The 17,872-nt window shown below is 39.2% G+C and overlaps 2 protein-coding genes across 3 annotated transcripts; both read right to left on the bottom strand.

Annotated features, from left to right (window-relative positions):
* Positions 1-292: 292 nt before the first annotated feature.
* On the bottom strand, positions 293-5,532 carry tegt (testis enhanced gene transcript (BAX inhibitor 1)). The gene is made up of 10 exons (XM_079226801.1): positions 5,478-5,532; positions 4,371-4,479; positions 4,159-4,267; positions 3,411-3,531; positions 3,249-3,297; positions 3,014-3,111; positions 2,831-2,910; positions 2,638-2,738; positions 2,271-2,346; positions 293-1,212 (listed from the first exon to the last, which is right to left on the bottom strand). The coding sequence occupies exons 2-10, from the start codon at positions 4,424-4,426 to the stop codon at positions 1,189-1,191; spliced, it is 714 nt and encodes a 237-aa protein (XP_079082927.1). The 5' UTR covers positions 4,427-4,479; positions 5,478-5,532; the 3' UTR covers positions 293-1,188.
* A 1,156-nt stretch (positions 5,533-6,688) lies between these two features.
* On the bottom strand, positions 6,689-15,764 carry ctdsp2 (CTD (carboxy-terminal domain, RNA polymerase II, polypeptide A) small phosphatase 2). Of its 2 annotated transcripts, none has more exons than XM_079226347.1 (7): positions 15,339-15,764; positions 12,829-12,989; positions 11,525-11,626; positions 11,115-11,171; positions 10,414-10,506; positions 9,297-9,482; positions 6,689-8,477 (listed from the first exon to the last, which is right to left on the bottom strand). In XM_079226347.1, the coding sequence occupies exons 1-7, from the start codon at positions 15,397-15,399 to the stop codon at positions 8,352-8,354; spliced, it is 786 nt and encodes a 261-aa protein (XP_079082473.1). In that variant the 5' UTR covers positions 15,400-15,764; the 3' UTR covers positions 6,689-8,351. The 2 variants fall into 2 exon arrangements, with proteins under 2 accessions (XP_079082473.1, XP_079082472.1); XM_079226346.1 differs by lacking the exon at positions 15,339-15,764 and adding an exon at positions 14,614-15,113.
* Positions 15,765-17,872: the final 2,108 nt, after the last annotated feature.

The raw sequence follows: 17,872 nt of genomic DNA, 5'->3' as shown, positions 1-17,872 counted from the left end.
AGATCTACCTAAATGTTTTTCACGGTTCCTTGAAGCAACATTTTTAGGATGGCAATTTACTGTTATTTTCATTATTGATTAACCTGCTGATTTTATCATGTAATCCATAAAAAAAAAGTTAAATGCCCATCCCAAATTATCTATGGCCAAGTTGATGTCTTCAAAGGCTTTTCGTCTGCCCAAAACAAAATTATATAAACGGTAATATTTGAAACCACCAATTTTTTGGCATGTTAGTTTCGTATGATATTATGTACGATTGTAGAGTTAATAGTAGCAAAAAATATTGCCAGAATAAAAAAAAAAGAATATTATTTCAATACGTTAAACACATTTATTTGAGCAAATGTATCAAATTATTAGTTTAAATTTTACATCCATAAAATAAATTCTTCACAGTATACACTTTCAAAAAATCGTAAAGGTTAACATCACATCATTTGGCAAACTACTTTCTAGACAACAGATATTTAGAGAAATTTACACTGGGAGAGGTCTGAATAACTCGCCTGCTATCCAAGATGAAAGGACAGATGGCACCGACTCGTCCGCCTCCTCCAGCTGCCAACACCCAAAAGGCTTTCAGGGTTTGTCAGCGTTACCAGACTTCACCATTCTTACTCAAAATGTTGGTCTCAAAACAGAATTTGTAGGAACAAAAACAATGACAGGGAAGTTTCTCAAAGGGGGTAATCTGTTGTCAAAATCATGGGACACCATATCTTATGACACTCCACTAAAGAAAATGGAGGAAAACTAAAAATAAGCAAATCAACGACTGAAATGAAATAACTTCAAATAAAACTGATTAGCCTCTGAAGCTGACACGACCCACTAAAAAAGGAGCCAATCGTGTCATTGATTTATGGCACTAAATAATGAGTATCTTCATTAAGTGCTGCTCAGCTTCTGGGAGTCTTCATAGGACAACACTCCCCTCTACAGGCCAAGCACGTTCACTGCAGCATTAGTCTAATTCTCCATTCACAGCCAGCATGGGGACTAGCATTAGTTTATCACAAACTTGCATTCAACTCTTGTTCAAAGTTTGAAAAATAAATCAAAGAAAGTTCAATAATATAAGACCACATAAGAGTTAATTCAATAAATGAAGACAAAGTGGAAAGCACCAATTGCGTTGCAAATTGTGCCTCTTCAGAGAGATTGTTTTTAATTGCCAAATGTTCTTTACTTCTTTTCCTTCTTCTTCTCCTAAAAAAAAAAAAATTAAAAAAGGGACAAATAATCAGAGTTGTAAGACACAACCATATCAAATCTCAGAAATGAAATGTTATGAAAACCCAAAATAAATGTTCCACTTTACTCTAGTGGTATCAAGCCAGGCAGTTAGATGTGATTAAAGAGCGTGTGTTGATTGATTATATTTGAACAATGATGAAGATTTTACATACAAAATGTATAATAATGTATATAAAAAAAGTAAGACCAGCAATCATTTTGTTATTGATTAAGCATCCAAATGTGTTTTTAAGTCATCTTTAAGTCTATGTTCAGGCCAAAAAGGCTATGGAACCACTGTGTTGCATTATCGAGTCTGTATTTTTGGAATGTGTCAATTCATTTTAAGATCTTAATCTGAAAAGTAACTGTTAATTCTATCTGCCAAATTAATGCAGCAAAGTGAAAAGTACAATATTTCCCTTGGAAATAGTAGAAGTATAAAATAGCATTAATTGGATATACTAAAATAAAGGGCAAGTAACAGGCAAACAAAAACAGGCACAAAATACATTGGAGGAGAATAGAAACTTTTTTTTTTTTGCTGCACGGTAAGTTATTTAAATATTATTTGTTTTCTCATTGTATGACGCACCACAAACTAAAAGGCATGGATCTCTAGCAGTAAGGCGGTGTGTGTGTGTGTGTGTGTGTGTGTGTATATATATATATATATCCAAATAAACTGTCAACAGTGTGGCTCATTCATGCATTTAATATTTTTGGACAACAGTTAAGCTCTATAGTAAAGTGGAATAAAATGTATCAGGCTTTGGATACACATTATTGCCTTTGGTCCTTTCAATGCTGCGTTCACACCAAACGCGACAGGATAATTCGGCGTGTTTCCACATACGTCGGAACATCAAACTCCACCGTGTCTGGGTTCATAATATTATCCGTAGTCCCACAACAGCCACTACCAGCGCTACTTCAGCAGCGGACCAGCTGCGCCACGTTTGGTGTGAACGCAGCATTATTCATGAATTTCTAAAACACTTTTTTTTTTTTAAAAGGATAACATTCTGTACCTTGTCGTTCATGGCAAGGATGACCATGAGTTTTCTGAAGATGGTGATGAAATCCAGGAACAAGTCCACGCAGTGCCTTAAAAAAATAAAGTACATCAGGATCGTTTCAGAAACGTGTTTTTGAGGGATGGGAAATGTGTATACATCATTCAATATCTCTAAAACAAGAGCATCTGGCTATAAAATGTATCCATTCATTTTCTAAAGGGCTGAGCTCAGGTTGCGCTCAGAAAAAGTACAATTTTTGGATCAGTCTTTACTTACTTTTAGGAACTGACGCTAATCTACACTGTACTATTTTGCATGGCATTTGGTTATGAGAAAATGTGAGCCAACAGGTAAGGAATACAAAAATACAAGTTCTCACCAGATGTAGTCCTTGTCTCCATTCTCTGCTTTCTCAATGATGAGCTGAGTGTCAAACAGGACGAAGCCGCACATGATGAGCAGCCCGAGGTACATGTGTGCCTGAAAGAATACATAAAAACATGGATTACACCAAAACGTTGACACAGCGGATTAATTGTTTCGTGAGGAATGGTGCCATTTGGTTCAGCTACCTTAAACAGCATCACAGATCCAAAGAACATGTTCATCACAGACATCAGGAACAGGAGGGAAAGGCCAGACATCAGTGTGCCTTGAAAGAATCGTGAGTTAAATAGGTGAAATTCAAGTATTGTTGTAAAAGGTTGAAAAGAGAAGTATACAGTGTAATGGGTGTCAACATTAACAGCCTCTACCTCCAAGGAACAGGTAGCTCCTGCGTTTGGCATAGAGCGCGCTGAGTGTGAAGCAAACGAAAATCGCAGAGGTTCCCAGGAAAGCCGTCACAATGATGCTGAGAAACAAACCAGAACAAAATTTAAGTTTTCAGTAAATTTCCACTTTCAATTATATGTGTACAGACTTTTTAATGTTTAACTTTTAGTCAGCTATCTGCCAGCTGCTTATGTGCATGAGTGACTTTTCAAATACCTCGGATTGACAGCGATGACAAAGTCCAGTGTGGGGCCAAGGCCAACACCTGGAGAAGGAGAGAGGACAGAAAACACTGCTTATAGACTCTTACATGGCGGGAAATTAGCAGACAACAGAGAACACATGCTTAGTGCCAACTGCAACTGTAACATCAGGTACCTGTGAGGAAGGCAAACCCTGCAAGGATAGCCAGTCTCTTCTTCTCCGTGTCAGAGTTGTGTGGCGTCATGGCAAGCCAAAACATCATCCCCAAGGAGCCGAGGACAGACAGCACACCTCCCTGAGAAAGAAGCCACAAGGTTACGATGGAGCATCCAGTGCACCATTTGTGGGTGACGTCACTGAAACTATAGTTGTTTCCTTCACTACAAGATGTTAAGATAAGAGCCGACTCATCTAAAAAGCCTTTTTCCTGTCTTATCACATACCATTTTATGGTCATTCTGCGAGTACTTTGACCTGTGGTGCAAGGAACTTTTATAGTGCGTCCTCATTTTACATCAGGGCAGGTGTAGCAGACAAGTAGAAATTAGAGAAGTTCTTGCTTTTTGTCATCTCAGATTTTGTCTGGGGTTTTTGATGCTCATTAGTTTTAACTTCTATGTCACACCTCACCTATTTTTCCCCAAATTTAATGATCTTATTGACCAGCTTTGTTGAACAAACACTGGATAATGCTGGAGTTCAAAATTAAATTAACTAGATAATTTTGCCAATATGAAAACTTTGACCTATTTATCTTCAGTACATGTCTACCATCACCAGGTAACACACAAAGCACCAATTGGGTTAGATTCAGTAGGACATGCAAAGTAGGCTTGTTTATACTTTGCCTTAGGGAATTATTTGCATAGACATACAGGATCGATCTGGACAGGTAGACACTGTTGTAACTTGTAAGCATTACCTGAAAGAGGCGTGTGACAACATGGACGTAGGAGCCAGCTGCAGCCACAAACATACAAAGTGCCAGGCTGGAGTACACATTCTTCAAGTGCACCTGGGTGGAATGAGATCTGCAAAACAATGTTTACAATGAACATTTCTGGGCAGTGAACACTCGAGTTACTGTGGATAAAGCATGTGACTTAGATAGCAATCTACTGCATGCTTACTCACATTTGGGAGAACTTGAAGAGGGAGTCAAAGTTGATGTTGCGGTCAAACACGTTCATGATGAAACCAGGGGCCGAGAACTGAAGAGATTCTTCAACGAACTAAGTCTCCTCTGCACAGAAACACATAGGATTACACTTGTGCTCCACTTTTACAGGCAGAATCAACACTGTTTTACAACTATAACTGCAGCATTCAAAAAGGTAGCACAGGTGCAATCATTTGTTAAAGATGAATACTGGAGAGCAATAGCTACAGTTCAATATTTGTATGTTGTGCTACTTTTCTCCACATTCAAAAGGGATTTAGAGCTACTTTTAATAAAGTTTCAAACACGCAGGAACAGTCAACCAATTATGGTAGATTAAACTAACCTACCCAACAGCATACCATCAATATCTATCATCCAATAACATAACACTGACAGGATATATCTTACAGATCTTACACTTGTATTATGGCAATGTGCATCGCTACCTTACTTAAACTAAGTATATTTACATAAATATTACATATTTATCAAAAGTGCGCAGTTTAATGAAATGGAAGACGGTTGCCTCAGGAGCTTTCTGCCAGAAATATTTATATATAAAGCCAAAAATATTAACCATTTCTAAACGTAGTAGGTTTGTAGCCTAAGCTTAAGGAGATCAGGAGAAGGCCGTAAAAGATAAACTTCCTCCGCGTGCGTTGTGTTAAGGTTTATGACATTAAACTGCACAACAGGTTATAACGCTCACGTCCACTGAGGCACGCGAACAAGCTTTCCGATAACATATTCTAAATTCGTGTTGACGATGTTGCCGTTAGCTGGAAACAAATTAAAAAGCAACTCGACTAAATCAAAACACGCTGTTATAAACAGGATAATCGAGCAACAGCTCCAAACTATGGTTGACGTATGAGGATATCAAATGAACAGCTAACGCTGCTAGCTAACAGCTAGCGTTAAATACCGAGCAGCTGTGGCTAACATTTCGGTAACGAGCTCGTCTTGTCAACACAACTCGACGTCTCGTTCATCCTCAAGCATATAACGGCAGCAATGAGACCAGCTAACAGTCATTATTAATCCGGGTATTAGTAAATTACGCTAACACGAGCGCTTACCTTTACCTCACTCTGCTACCAGCTAACAACTGTTTGGCAGCTTTTCTTCTTCCTGCTGTACGTGTCAGTGGCCTGGTGATGTCACGGTGGCCACGCCCAGACGATTGGAGTCCTCGCGCCCGTGTGTGTGTGTGTGTGTGCGTGTGTGTGTGAAACACTGTTATTTCCCCATGTCGCCAATGGATATACATCAACAAGTAGTCTGTATTATAGTCACTGGACGTTGAACCAAAGTCATCGTTGCCCAATACTTAGTTCAGAAACCTTTAAAAGGTACTTCCTGGTGTGTCATCGAGTAATGTCCCCGGTACACCTAAAATGGCCGACTCAAAAATGTAACTGCACCATTTCAAACGGAGAAAACAACGAGTTTCATGTTTGATAAGCAGTCTGCAACTTCGACCGTGCGGTTTATAAACGCTGTTAATCAAACACTAGGTTAGCTCTACTGTGAAATAATTAAACTCAAAATAAATGTATTCGTAAGAGTAGAAATGAGTGAATCTTGATGAATCATTACTAACTTGGTGCAACTACGTGCAACATGCTCTGGATGGTGGATTATTTTCTAAAGTGTGTTCTGTTTTTTGCAATGCCTTATGACCTTATATGTGTTTATATGGGAAAGAAGCATGGCAATGCCAAGTTTCGTAAAGTAGAATATACTCCATTTTATATATAACAGTCCCACATCCAAAACTTTAATTTAGTACACACGTCTAACGGAATGTATTAATGTATGTATGTAATAAAATTAATAGTGCAGAATGGTCCCTTTCATATTGAAATCTAAATGTCGTAATACCAAACCAACTGCTTTATTTACTGTTGGATTTCATTTCCTGGGCTTTGTATCATACATATTATGGTCAGATCAATGTAGTGGGGTAAAAAACAATAACAGTTTCTGAACAAGTAGCATAAAATCGAAATTCCACCACTGTAGGTTGAAAATATTAAATGTGTAAGATATATTTTGAGTGGCCAACATATGGATGCGTTCATCTGTGCAAGTTCTCCTGAGAGATATCAAAAAGTAAAATGTACCTTTTCTCAAGGTAACCTCAAGATGTGAGTAGAACTTGATGGCCAAAATGTATTTCAGACCATAATTATATAAAAAAAAATACAGTAAAATATATTCTATACTCTCAGACAAATGAAGAGATGTGTCCTTTGGTGTTAGGAGAGAAAAACACGTACAAAGACTGTACAATATAACCAATTTTTATTATAAAATAAAAACTGGTGGCACCTTATCTTTTAGAGTTTTGGTCTGATTGGTTAGACAACATGAGTGTTTGATTTATTCTGATACACAAAGACAAATTGTGACTGTCGAAACAAATACTTTTGGTCATCACAACTGGTACAATTTCATTGTCATATTGTACTAGTTAATATGCAGGCAATAATTGCATCAGACATTAAACATCATAGAAAAACCATATTACCCAGGAAACACACCCCACAGAATATCAGTTGTACTCAATAAAAAAAATTAAAAAATAAATTGTATTCTTGCATGATTTCATCTTGGATTTACATCTATTTGTTTATTTGATTTAACTGCTTGGGTTTTGAATTATCTTTGAACTGTGACCGCAAAATGTGTGAATTTTAGGCACAGATAAAACAGTTAATTACAAGGCCAGCCTCAAAGCCGGCAAATGGATACAAAACAATGTTAAGCATTAAGAAGTACTGGACAATACAGATTTTTGGCCAATAAATATAGAAAAAAACACTCACAAATGCTAAAAAATTTGATATTTCAAGTGTTGCACTGCAAGTACCACAGCCGCACGGCATTACACTTGCTCTTGACAGTGTTTTCTCACGCTCAGCATGACACATCAGAGTGTGTAGGCCTACAAATCTCTTTTCAGGCAAAACACCATTCTCTGTCCGGATATCAAAGGCACAGTTTTTACTTTCAGCACTGTCGATATAAAACAAGTGCAAGTTGTTTGTCATATCGTAATAAAGGAAACACATAGTAACAAACAAGTTATTATTAAAACTCGAATGAAAACTGACATTTATGGTCGTCCTATGTGCCAACATATTCCAGTGTGTCTGCTTTCAACGGACCATCAAAGACAAGATTTCACCCTGTTTACTTAACTTATATCAAATACTAATCGGACTACTAATGATGTATATTTGCATGGTTTTGTAGAAATTATATTTATAGAACAAATAAGTGAAATACACTTTTGTTTCGCTGCTCCCTTACAGGTAAATAAGGCTACAGTAATGTTTACATCTGTTGAATGCAATTATTGACTGGCTACTTAGGAGGTACTGTCCATGTACTTACAGAACTGGGTTGCATAGAGGAACCATGTTCGGCGTTTAAAAATAGATTTCCTTATAAAACAACCTATAAAAAGAAATCAATAAATGTATAAAATCTGGTGGAAATCTAAAAAAAGAGCTGATGTTTTTTTTTTTGTTGTTCCATAAAAGGCACAAGAATGAAAAGAAAAAGTCCAAAAGTCAAGTCAGGGCAGGCAGGCTTCTGCTTTGGCAAAAGAACCACTTTAATATTGTAACTGGAGTGATTGTGATGGGATTGCTTTGGTTGTTGATTCCCACTCTTTCAAATAGTGGTTGTCAATAATCAGCACTGAGGTTCAGAGGAAAGGCCTCAGATTGCAATCTATAGTTTCAGCTGAACCAAACACATTGTGTTTCTCAGGTTTAGGATTTCCTTTACCCCAACGCTAATACAATTTTATAACAGAGGATTTTGTGCAGAGGTAACATCTGAAAACTCTAGCAACTATTGTCGATAGGAGGTTCTATTGTAGCTGAAGAAGTTTCAAGCTGGAGCTTCTCAGAGAGCTGTGGAGCCGGTCCACGGAGAACTTAATGTCCACGAAGCTGTTCCAGCTGGGTGTAAATATTATCAGCTTGACTAAGTTCCTCAAACACAGGCAGAAGGTTGAGCAGCTCAGCGTCATCCACGTCATCAAACCATGACACCACGGGAACCTGTCAAAAAGAAACAGTCACTCACAAACGGTTGGCTTTTAAGTAAAATAATCACATGAACTGCACCTGGCAGTTGTCAATCAAAGTTTCACAACTGCCAAAAAACCCAACCAAATGTAACCAGGGGCATACAATTGTAATCTGTCCTATATGTGTCTTGCATGTGCAGTGTGCAGTTCTATAAATCAGGATTATAACAACTATTATGATATCAATAAAGTGGTTTTAGTGATTTTTTCAAGCAGAAATGCCCATATTTTAGAAGGACAGAACAAGATGTTTGATGATATTATAGTGGGTGTTTCTCACTATTTAGTACATATACACTATTTTGTATATTATAAACAAAAAGTTGCCATGTTCTTGTTAACTTTTACAGAGGAGCAATCAAAAGCATCCTGACTGGCAACATAAAGCATGGGATGCGCCCGGCCCACCACTGTAAGGCGTGATGGTGATTAAAACCGCCCAAAAAAATCATTGGTACCATCTACCGAGCATCATCTATATTGGTGTAACCTTGTAAGTTGCAGATCGATAAGATTATGAAAAGAATCATTAGTTGCAGCCCTGATTAGGAGGAAATTAGGAATACCAATCGAATATTGGATATTTCTCAAAACATAGAGGACTAAATCTGCTAACTTGTTTAATTTTCCCTACCATGTTTTTAAATGTTTTTGCTTGATGAGACAGAGGTCTAAGAGCTGGTGCCACATCTTTTCGGCAATGGTTATCAATATTACTAATAACAATTGTTAAAGTTACATTCAGCAAAAGAAGGTACATCATTTATGACAGAAGCAGATACAAACTCACAGCATTATTAGGGTGGAAGATGTAGGAGGCAGGAGAGTTATCCAGGATGAGGGTTTTGTGGAGATCTCTGCCCAGGCGGCTCAAATCTTTGACATAGCAGCCCTGGTGGAATACACAAGATTCCCGGAATAACCGGGTCCGGAATACACCACAGTGATCCAGCAGGTCCGTCACTGGGTCTGCATACTGATGGAGGCCATGGGAGGTGGGGAGCAGGTGAGGGAAAGCAGGTTGGACTAATGAAGCACTGTCAGCTAATGGTGCATATGTAATTCTAACAGCAAATAGCTAAAACATCACACATACAAACAAATCTATTAATTTGGATTAGGTTGCACCAGCTATTCGTACATCAAGTTCTACATTTGCGTTGTAAAGTCACAAGTTCTAAGTAAATACTAAGTATACAAACTTTTGGTTCACTAAAATGAGTTAATACATACCAATAAAACATAAGGAAGTCACTGTAGCATCACAAGCTGTAACATATCTGCCAGTTTGAGGGGCATTTTTTACGTGAAATGTACATATACTGGGTAAATATGTGTCTCCGAGTTAGTAGTATTTGTGCATTTATAGAATGAGTGGAAATATATAATTCTGCTTACATTGGCGGTGATATTTAGTCATTTGGTCTGGGGTTATAAGCGTAACATTTGGTAATCTGATCTCTTGTGTTATGTCTTTGATGGGAAGTAATTGAAAGCCTTCCCAGTTTACATCATTATAGAAATCTCATCAAATGCCAGGTCAGATATGTCGACCATATAATATTAGCTCTTTATCTTCAATCTAAATCTAAATATGTTAGCAAGCAATAATTAGCGTTTTCAGTTAGTTCAGTTAGCTATGCATCATTAAATATCAAATATTTAGTACCAACTATTTTGTGTGTGTAAATCTCCACTTACGTTATAATTAGACTAAGTCTAAAAAAAAGTGTTGATGCAAACGGCTCCAATAAACACAGAAACAAACTATAGCTGCTATCACAGTAAATGGAGAACTACAAGGCAAGAAAAAGCAGAAAAAAACTCTGATAAATCTTACATGACATCAGAAATCTTCACACAAAATATCTATTTTAGGATCAGCTTCAGTATCTGATGTACTCTACCTTTGCGAGACTGGCTGTAAACAGGACACATTCAAACAACTCTCCCATTCTCTGCAGGAACTCATCCACGTACGGCCTCTTCAGTACATACACCTGCAATACAAACAGACCATTAATAAACAGTCCCACCAACAGGAATATTTAAACATAATTGACATGTTGTCTGTCTTCTGCCTTCCGTCCATCGGCTGCCAATGGCCCGTTCCTGAAACAAGCAATCAAGAATAGGCCGTGCCAGTGTTAACCAGCCTATCCTGGATTACTTGAACCAGGCAGAGGCCCACAGGGGATGCTGACCTACGGATGGGGTCCCAGGTGTCACATTTCAGAGTTAATTACATTTCCACATGTCCACGAGTGAGAAGCTCTGTGCCCAAATTCAACAAATGTTCCAACACAGGGTACTAGTTAAGCACATCTTCACAGAGGCAGTAATATGTACTGCATCACGTATTATGACATTTTATGAACTGGGCTGAAACGACTCATTTACTTGCTGATGCACCCACTTCCACTTTCTCTTCCCTGTTCAACATCTGGCCAGTAGAGGGCTCCGTACGCCCGTCGGAACAAAAACCTGGCTGATCAGTCACAAAACCCATCCCTATTCAGCTCAGCAACTGCTGCGAACACATCAACATACATACACAAACGCAGACCCCTCCCCTCCACAGCAAACACACTCATACACAGCATTTTACCTGGTGTGTGGTCCCCTCTATCTCCACAGGAACGATGAAGTCTGCATTACTAATAGGCTGGAGGGGGGAGAACACAGAGGGAGTTGGTTGGCATGCTCATTCACATGGCATTATATAACTGAACACTAAGAAGCACACTGCACACCGCTGCCATAAATCACAGTGAATAGCTGACACAAACAGAATGTGATTCACTCGATGTTCCTCGAGCACATGTGATAGTTTTAGAGAAGAAACATGAAGAAATAATTAGAGCAGAACGAGACCAATGTACCACTGCTATAAACATTTACCTGATGTTTTATGTCTGGTGAATCAAATGGAGCTTTCACTCAAACTACACACAAATACTAAAGCATTGACAATAAACTTAATTGGTGGCCGAGTGAAGGATTTCTTTGCTTTGGTACCTTGAATGAGCTGTGCACCAGGGTCTCATCCAGGTCTATGACCACGCATATCTTCCCCTGGTCCTGGGCCTCCATCTCAGGCAGGAGGCTAGGTTCAGGTTGCTAAGAAGACACAAAAACATATATTTTTTTTTAATGGTACTGTCCAACACGCACCTATATCATTTGTCTTGTGCTTTGTTTACACCTAAGGAGCATTATTGGCCCTGCTAGTACACTGATTCATATGAAAATCAGACCGAGGCCATTTAATTTCACTTCTGGGAAATTAGACTCAGTGTTAGAGCTGCATGTACGTGTGGATGAAGGAGTGAGCCTCTTTATTTACGGTAACAGCTTCTGTGTTGCATATCTTTAGGATAAGCATATTTATGTCTTTCATTATAGGGAGAATGCATTAGCTTGACATAATCTAATTTTTAGACATCCATCTTTTCCCCTTTGTTCATATAGTTTCATTCTAGGCTCTTGATGAGCACAGTCAATCTTAAACTAATTATCAATATATTACATAATGTTAACATATTATCCATTAAGAATGTAAATGTAAATTGAGAACAAATAACATACATGAGCAACAGCAATATTATTTCACCAACTAATCAATGCATGCAACACAACCCCATCAGCGCCAGCGTTGAATTCGGTTTCATTTTAGATCCAGATAATAACCAGGCCCTACAGATGCTGCTTCCTGTTTGCTCCTGATGCTGGAGGACACTCCTCAATGTGAACAAACATGGCATCTCATTAAAATGCCCCTTACATGGTACTGAAGCTCTAATCAGGCTGACAGCGCTCACCAGCGTGGCCGGTCGAGTGCAGCAGGCGCTCAAGGCTTTATTTTTTTTCTCCACCTCAGCAATTACGAAGCACACAATACACCATTCTCTACGCGCCGTCTGCCTAAAGGATTGATAGTCGCTCTGACGATCTTATCTTCCATGGAGGATCAAGTGTGAACATCAAAGTGATTCCATATCCGCACACAGTTGCGGTTCGCTTTCAAGACGTTCAGAGCAGGTGCAGTAGTGGTTTTAGTGCGCACTGCAGCTGTAAAAAATAATGCTTGGAGACAATAATAAGCACATTTTTACAACAGCCTGTTCACTTTATACTTTATTCCAACAGATGGCCAAACTATTCAAACACCCTCTCTTAAATAGAAAGCAGTGTGTGAGTGTGTGTGAGTGTGTCACAAGGAAGTGAAATCTTACATAAACAAGAATCAAACAGGACTGAACCGAGGTCTTCAAATTGTTTTTCGGTGAAGTGAAACATTGCTGGAATAAGAATAGTGTTACCTTGACAACCGTCCCATTTTCTTGCGACTCCAGCAAGGCCTGATGGGGAGGTGGTGGCGTTGGCGGTGGTTTGGGGCCATCCTGAGCTCTGAGGCAACAGAAGAGGGCTTTGAAGATGTTACAACTCCGAGGCTGTTTCAGGGTAGACCGGCTCACCTGGCCTGTTAAGCACAGAGAAAGAGAGACTTTCATGAGAAAAGTGGAAATGTTGTGGGGCCTTGAAACACACATTAAGTACACTAATATTTTTGTTTTTCCACACATAAAACACACCATGTTACGTGGAAATAGATAAAAATAATATTTTTTAAAGCAATTACTTAAATTCTGTATAATTAGTTATGAGCTACTTGTAACATGTAGAAAGAGCTTCCCCTTTCCTAAAAGGCACCATCCATCCATTCACAGAGATGCCACAGCCTGCACTTGGAAATCTGTTTTTAATGCGCCTGCCTCTGCTGCTGCTGCTGGAAATGGCTGGTACATGTTATATAATCACAGAGGGCGGGAAAACCCACACTTTTCAGCACTACCTTCAACAGAAAACACAGACAGAAAACATTCCAACCATTTTAAAACACCAAACCCTTCCAGGACTGCCTGAAGCTAGCCAGAACCGACAGTCAGTCAGTCAGTCACAGCTCAACGCTCTGTGCTGGTCTTTGATCAGTCACCATAACCAAGAGTGTCCCAGACCCACACACAACTTGTAGTGAAAGAAAGGGAGAAAAACATTCCTGTGAGTTCCCTCTCGTGTGTTTCATGTGAGGACTTGCCAACATAATTTATATTCATCAATACAGTGTCATGGCGGTAAACACTACTATAAAGAGGAGCTGTAGATAAAGTGGAGGGAGAAAGAGAATTACTCCTTTTTTCTTTTCTTATATTCTCCATGTTGACCCTCATGTGCTCGGAAAAGACATAATGCAGACACACAAATGACCATGTAACACAACACCATCTTTAAGAGACAAAGGACATTGATCTGGTAATTCTTCAGATGTCCTTCATTAGTCCTGCACACTATTTTATGGAGAGAGAAAAATAATCAAGATCTCCTTTCAATATATTCCAAATGATGAATGTGAATCCTGAATCCTGACAGAGAATCAGTGTAAGCCAGCGGATTGATTTCCCACAGGAAGGCGGTATTGGCCATGTATGACATAACAGATGCATTATATCTCGCCTGCATGAAAGGATGGCATAACAGCAGATTAATCTCGAAAGAAGATCCACTTGTGACATTGCATCACTTAAACAAAATCAATCGAACGGAGGAAAAAACACATTATTTGTGTGTAATGTGATCACGCAATATGCACGATGTCATTAACAAGCCAGCAGTGAGCCAACAATCAATGAGCAGCGCTTCTTTCGAGGCCGAGGAAAGCGTGCAAACAAACGAAATCTTAGAAACGGCGCTACAATGGGCGTGAGCAGAGGGGTGTGTTTGTGCATTCCGCTGTCAACACCGCGGCACCTGTTTTTTCTACAAAGCCCCTCAGTTAATCAACAGCCATGATCCGGACGCCCTTACACCTACCCGTCTCTAACATGCATTGTGATGTAATACAGGAGCCGTACTGTTGCTACGTCAAGTAAAATACAAGCAAACTTGGGAACAGTGCAGCAGTCTGTAATGCTTCTACGCACTGATGACCCCTCCCCCCTAAAATATGAACGGAACACCGCATCATAGTTTATAAATGACCCATGCAGCTTGGTTTACACTGTACTGTAGTGCTGCCTGTGGTGACAGACGAGCTCCTCGAGCTGTACCTGGTAGTAGTAGGATATGGGATGGTGCCAAACAAGCTGGAACCTGATCGACATAAATACACAGCAGCTTGTTTTTGGGAGAGCTGACCATGATCACCAGCAGCGGCACCACTACCACCGAGAAGAACTCAGCCCATAATCACAACACCACATGTGAAGAAGCAACAGAGATTTATTTAACACACAAAAAAGAGAGAAAAACAGGGTCAACAATAAGATTTGGGTGGATTAAGCAGTGCGTAATGGAAACTATATGAACTTATACTTGACCATAAATTCAATAATAAAGGGACAATTTATCTATGGTAAATATACATTATAATCTCGCTTGTGATGGATGGTATTCAGCTTTACATTTTTATTCTAACAGTTGTTGTTCTTTTTGATCTGCAGGTGAAGAAAAACGGCTTCTGGGAAAAATAGTCATAATAAATAAGCACATTGTAGTTCTTACAGACTATATGGTTCTGTATGTCATAGTAATTAGATCTAAATATTACAGATTTGTTTGGTAAATGTGAAAAAAACAAAAGGGGGCAATGCGCCTGTTTGACCGCGCGCCACCAGCGTCCGCAGCGCTCAAACTGTCAAATGGGCGCACTACAGGCTTTTCTCAGTACACCGATCATTAATCCTGAAAATATAAAAAATGATAACCGCCACCACACCAAATGAAGCAGGTATAATAACACTTCAAAAGCCCACAGGACACAGGCCCGCCTCACCTGTTTTCGGTGACACTTGAACGTCTTCTTTCTGCACTTGGGTGATAACAGAACTTTCCATCTGACAATCACGGAGCCCTCAAAATCCTCAAATCCTGTCCTCGAGCACTGATGGGCATCCCTCATTGGGTTTTATTGAAAAGTCGACTCAATTATTCGCCGAGGTAACTTGTCATCCGCCTCAGGAACAATCCCCGATGAGAGTAGGATTTATCTGGTTCCTGGGTTTCTTTATTTCCATGCGTCTTCTTCTTCTTCTTCTCTCGGAGGTCCGCCGCCCGGGGAGGGGGCAAGGCACTTGGATATGTTTTTTTGGAGGCTATATGAGACTCTGTCAGCTCCGTCGTCTCGGGTTTACCGCTACTATTACGGGTAGTATCTCCGAGCAGCCCCCCTCTACCCGTCGCTGTGAAGCCTTCACTCTTGCACCAACAACATGGAGAATCCAGGCGAGAGAAGGAAAACAACCGAGGAAATGGGGCAAGGGAGGGCGGTTTCAAGCCCCCCCTTACTACAAATAAACAACATCGGCCAAAAGGCTTTAAACAGCGACGAAAAACACCGAGAGTCGACCTCTACGGTCGGGTTCGATCAAATAAAATCGATTCCCGTGTGCACTTTAATGTAAAATATGAGTTTTGTGGTTATCCGGGGCTTTGTTTTTCTACGGCTGGGACTCCGCGGGCGCCTTGAAACCGTTCTGTTCTCTAATTGGGTGCACGAGTAGGTGGGGGCGTGGCCAATGCATTCCTCCCCGTTCTGCATGCGCTGCATCGTCGAACACATTCCAGCGCTGATTTTACAAATGAGATCACTTTATTTGTAAATTATATTTAAAAAAAATCATGTTCATTTCTGCAAATGAAATAACATATGATTCGTTCGTTTCCTACACAAGGAGATTAATGTGTAATCTTTCTCGTAAATGGGTATTTTTAAAAGTTTAATTTGGTTTCTCTATTTGTTTATATTTCATAACTAGGTCATATGTTTGTAAACAGCCTTTATTTACTGTTCAACTGTAATCATTGTACCAGGGGGGGTGGTGTTGGAGTATTAACCATGAGTCAAAAATAATGCAATTATCTAAAAGAAAAAGTACTGTGTGGTTAATCGTTGACTTTAATATATGACCTAAACTGGGAGGCTATTATTGTCCGGAAGTTGCTAGTTGTAAGCTTTACATTTCACGCTACATAGAGGTAGCCTTTTAGTTTACAAACATAAAATTGGAGGTTTGAATGTGTACAATATATGTGAAAATAAATCACAACCTCTGATTAGCAAGGAAACCAAAATTAGTTTTTAGGCTTGTTTAATAACCTATTAGAGGATATATTCAGTCAACAGTAAACATGTGGTTGTATGCATGTAACAGCAAATGTTTTTAGTTTCAATTCATCCATCTGCACTAAATATATCCCCACCAGAAGAGTTTTATTGGTAAATGTATCTCCATGCAATATACATGCCAACTGTAACCGTCCTCAGTCGTATTTCATGTATGGGGGTAACAGAGAGCAGAGTGAAATCAATGACCCAGGCTCCTTTTTATTTTCTCTCTCCTTATGCTTCCCTTTACTGACACAATAACAAATTGAAACTGTAACTTGTTTTTGCTTGAAAACTGCTGGGGGACTTTTCTTTGGGAACCACTGCATTATGAAATTAGCCAAACATTTGTGCAACAACAGGCTCTAATGCAGTTACTTTATCATGGGACTGATGATCATACACATTATGGTTGCATCATGTAAAAATACAGACGAGTGTAATCAGAATAAGAACCATGTATTGCCATGTATGTTTTCACATACAAGGAATGTGTCCTGTCGGGAGGTGCAAAACATTTAACATTTAATCAAGTATGTTAAAACGTGATAATTGTTTAGCTAAACATCCTGGAGAAAAAACATACATAGACATTTCTATTGTTGCTCTTGTTTTTGATTAAAATAAGTTGTAGTCAGCTGCAGACAACTCCTGTGTATTTTATAATCAGGTTGCACTATACTGAGTATAATGAGAACTAAAATACATTCGTTTTACATTGTTCGCATAAATAGAAGTGGTTTTGACCTAATAGGTAATATGGTCAACCAGTGGGTCCCCAGATATTTACAGCGTGGAGGTTCTGCAGTGCCTTCTTAATGTCTGAAACCTCTTAAGTAAATCCCACTGATCCTCTCACTATGCGCATGTTGAGCACCTGTGATGTGGAGTTTAGCAACAGCAGATATTTCTATATTTAAGCACATAAAACACATGACTGATGTAAATAATACAAACTGCATACATCCTTAAAACAGCAGAGAGAAACTGTAAAATAAATGTGTTAATAAAGGAATAACTACAGTTGAACTGAACACAATCTATTCCAAACACATGTGGGCCCCTTCCACCACAAGCTCAGCCGGTGCCCACAGTGGCCACAATGCAAGACATAAACAAGAATGGCTCTGCTGTTTGCATTCCTGGTGTTGGGAGTTTTAGGGCAGCACTGACAGATCTGTGCAAAAATATATACAAAATAA

This window comes from Taurulus bubalis, assembly GCF_910589615.1.
Source record: "Taurulus bubalis genome assembly, chromosome: 11".
NCBI lineage: Eukaryota > Metazoa > Chordata > Actinopteri > Perciformes > Cottidae > Taurulus > Taurulus bubalis.
This window is presented reverse-complemented; position numbering and strand designations above follow the sequence as displayed.

Excerpts from the sequence above, each read along its gene's own strand:
- tegt (XM_079226801.1), bottom strand. The coding sequence starts at position 4,426 with ATGAACGTGTTTGACCGCAACATCAACTTTGACTCCCTCTTCAAGTTC. Across the intron at positions 4,268-4,370 it reads CTCTTCAAGTTCTCCCAAAT|ATCTCATTCCACCCAGGTGC; the intron begins GTGAGTAAGCAT and ends ATTGTTTTGCAG. Across the intron at positions 1,213-2,270 it reads TCCTTGCCATGAACGACAAG|GAGAAGAAGAAGGAAAAGAA; the intron begins GTACAGAATGTT and ends TTTTTTTTTTAG.
- ctdsp2 (XM_079226346.1), bottom strand. The coding sequence starts at position 14,704 with ATGGTCAGCTCTCCCAAAAACAAGCTGCTGTGTATTTATGTCGATCAG. Across the intron at positions 12,990-14,613 it reads CCATATCCTACTACTACCAG|GCCAGGTGAGCCGGTCTACC; the intron begins GTACAGCTCGAG and ends TGTGCTTAACAG. Across the intron at positions 9,483-10,413 it reads TTACAGCCAGTCTCGCAAAG|TATGCAGACCCAGTGACGGA; the intron begins GTAGAGTACATC and ends GGCCTCCATCAG.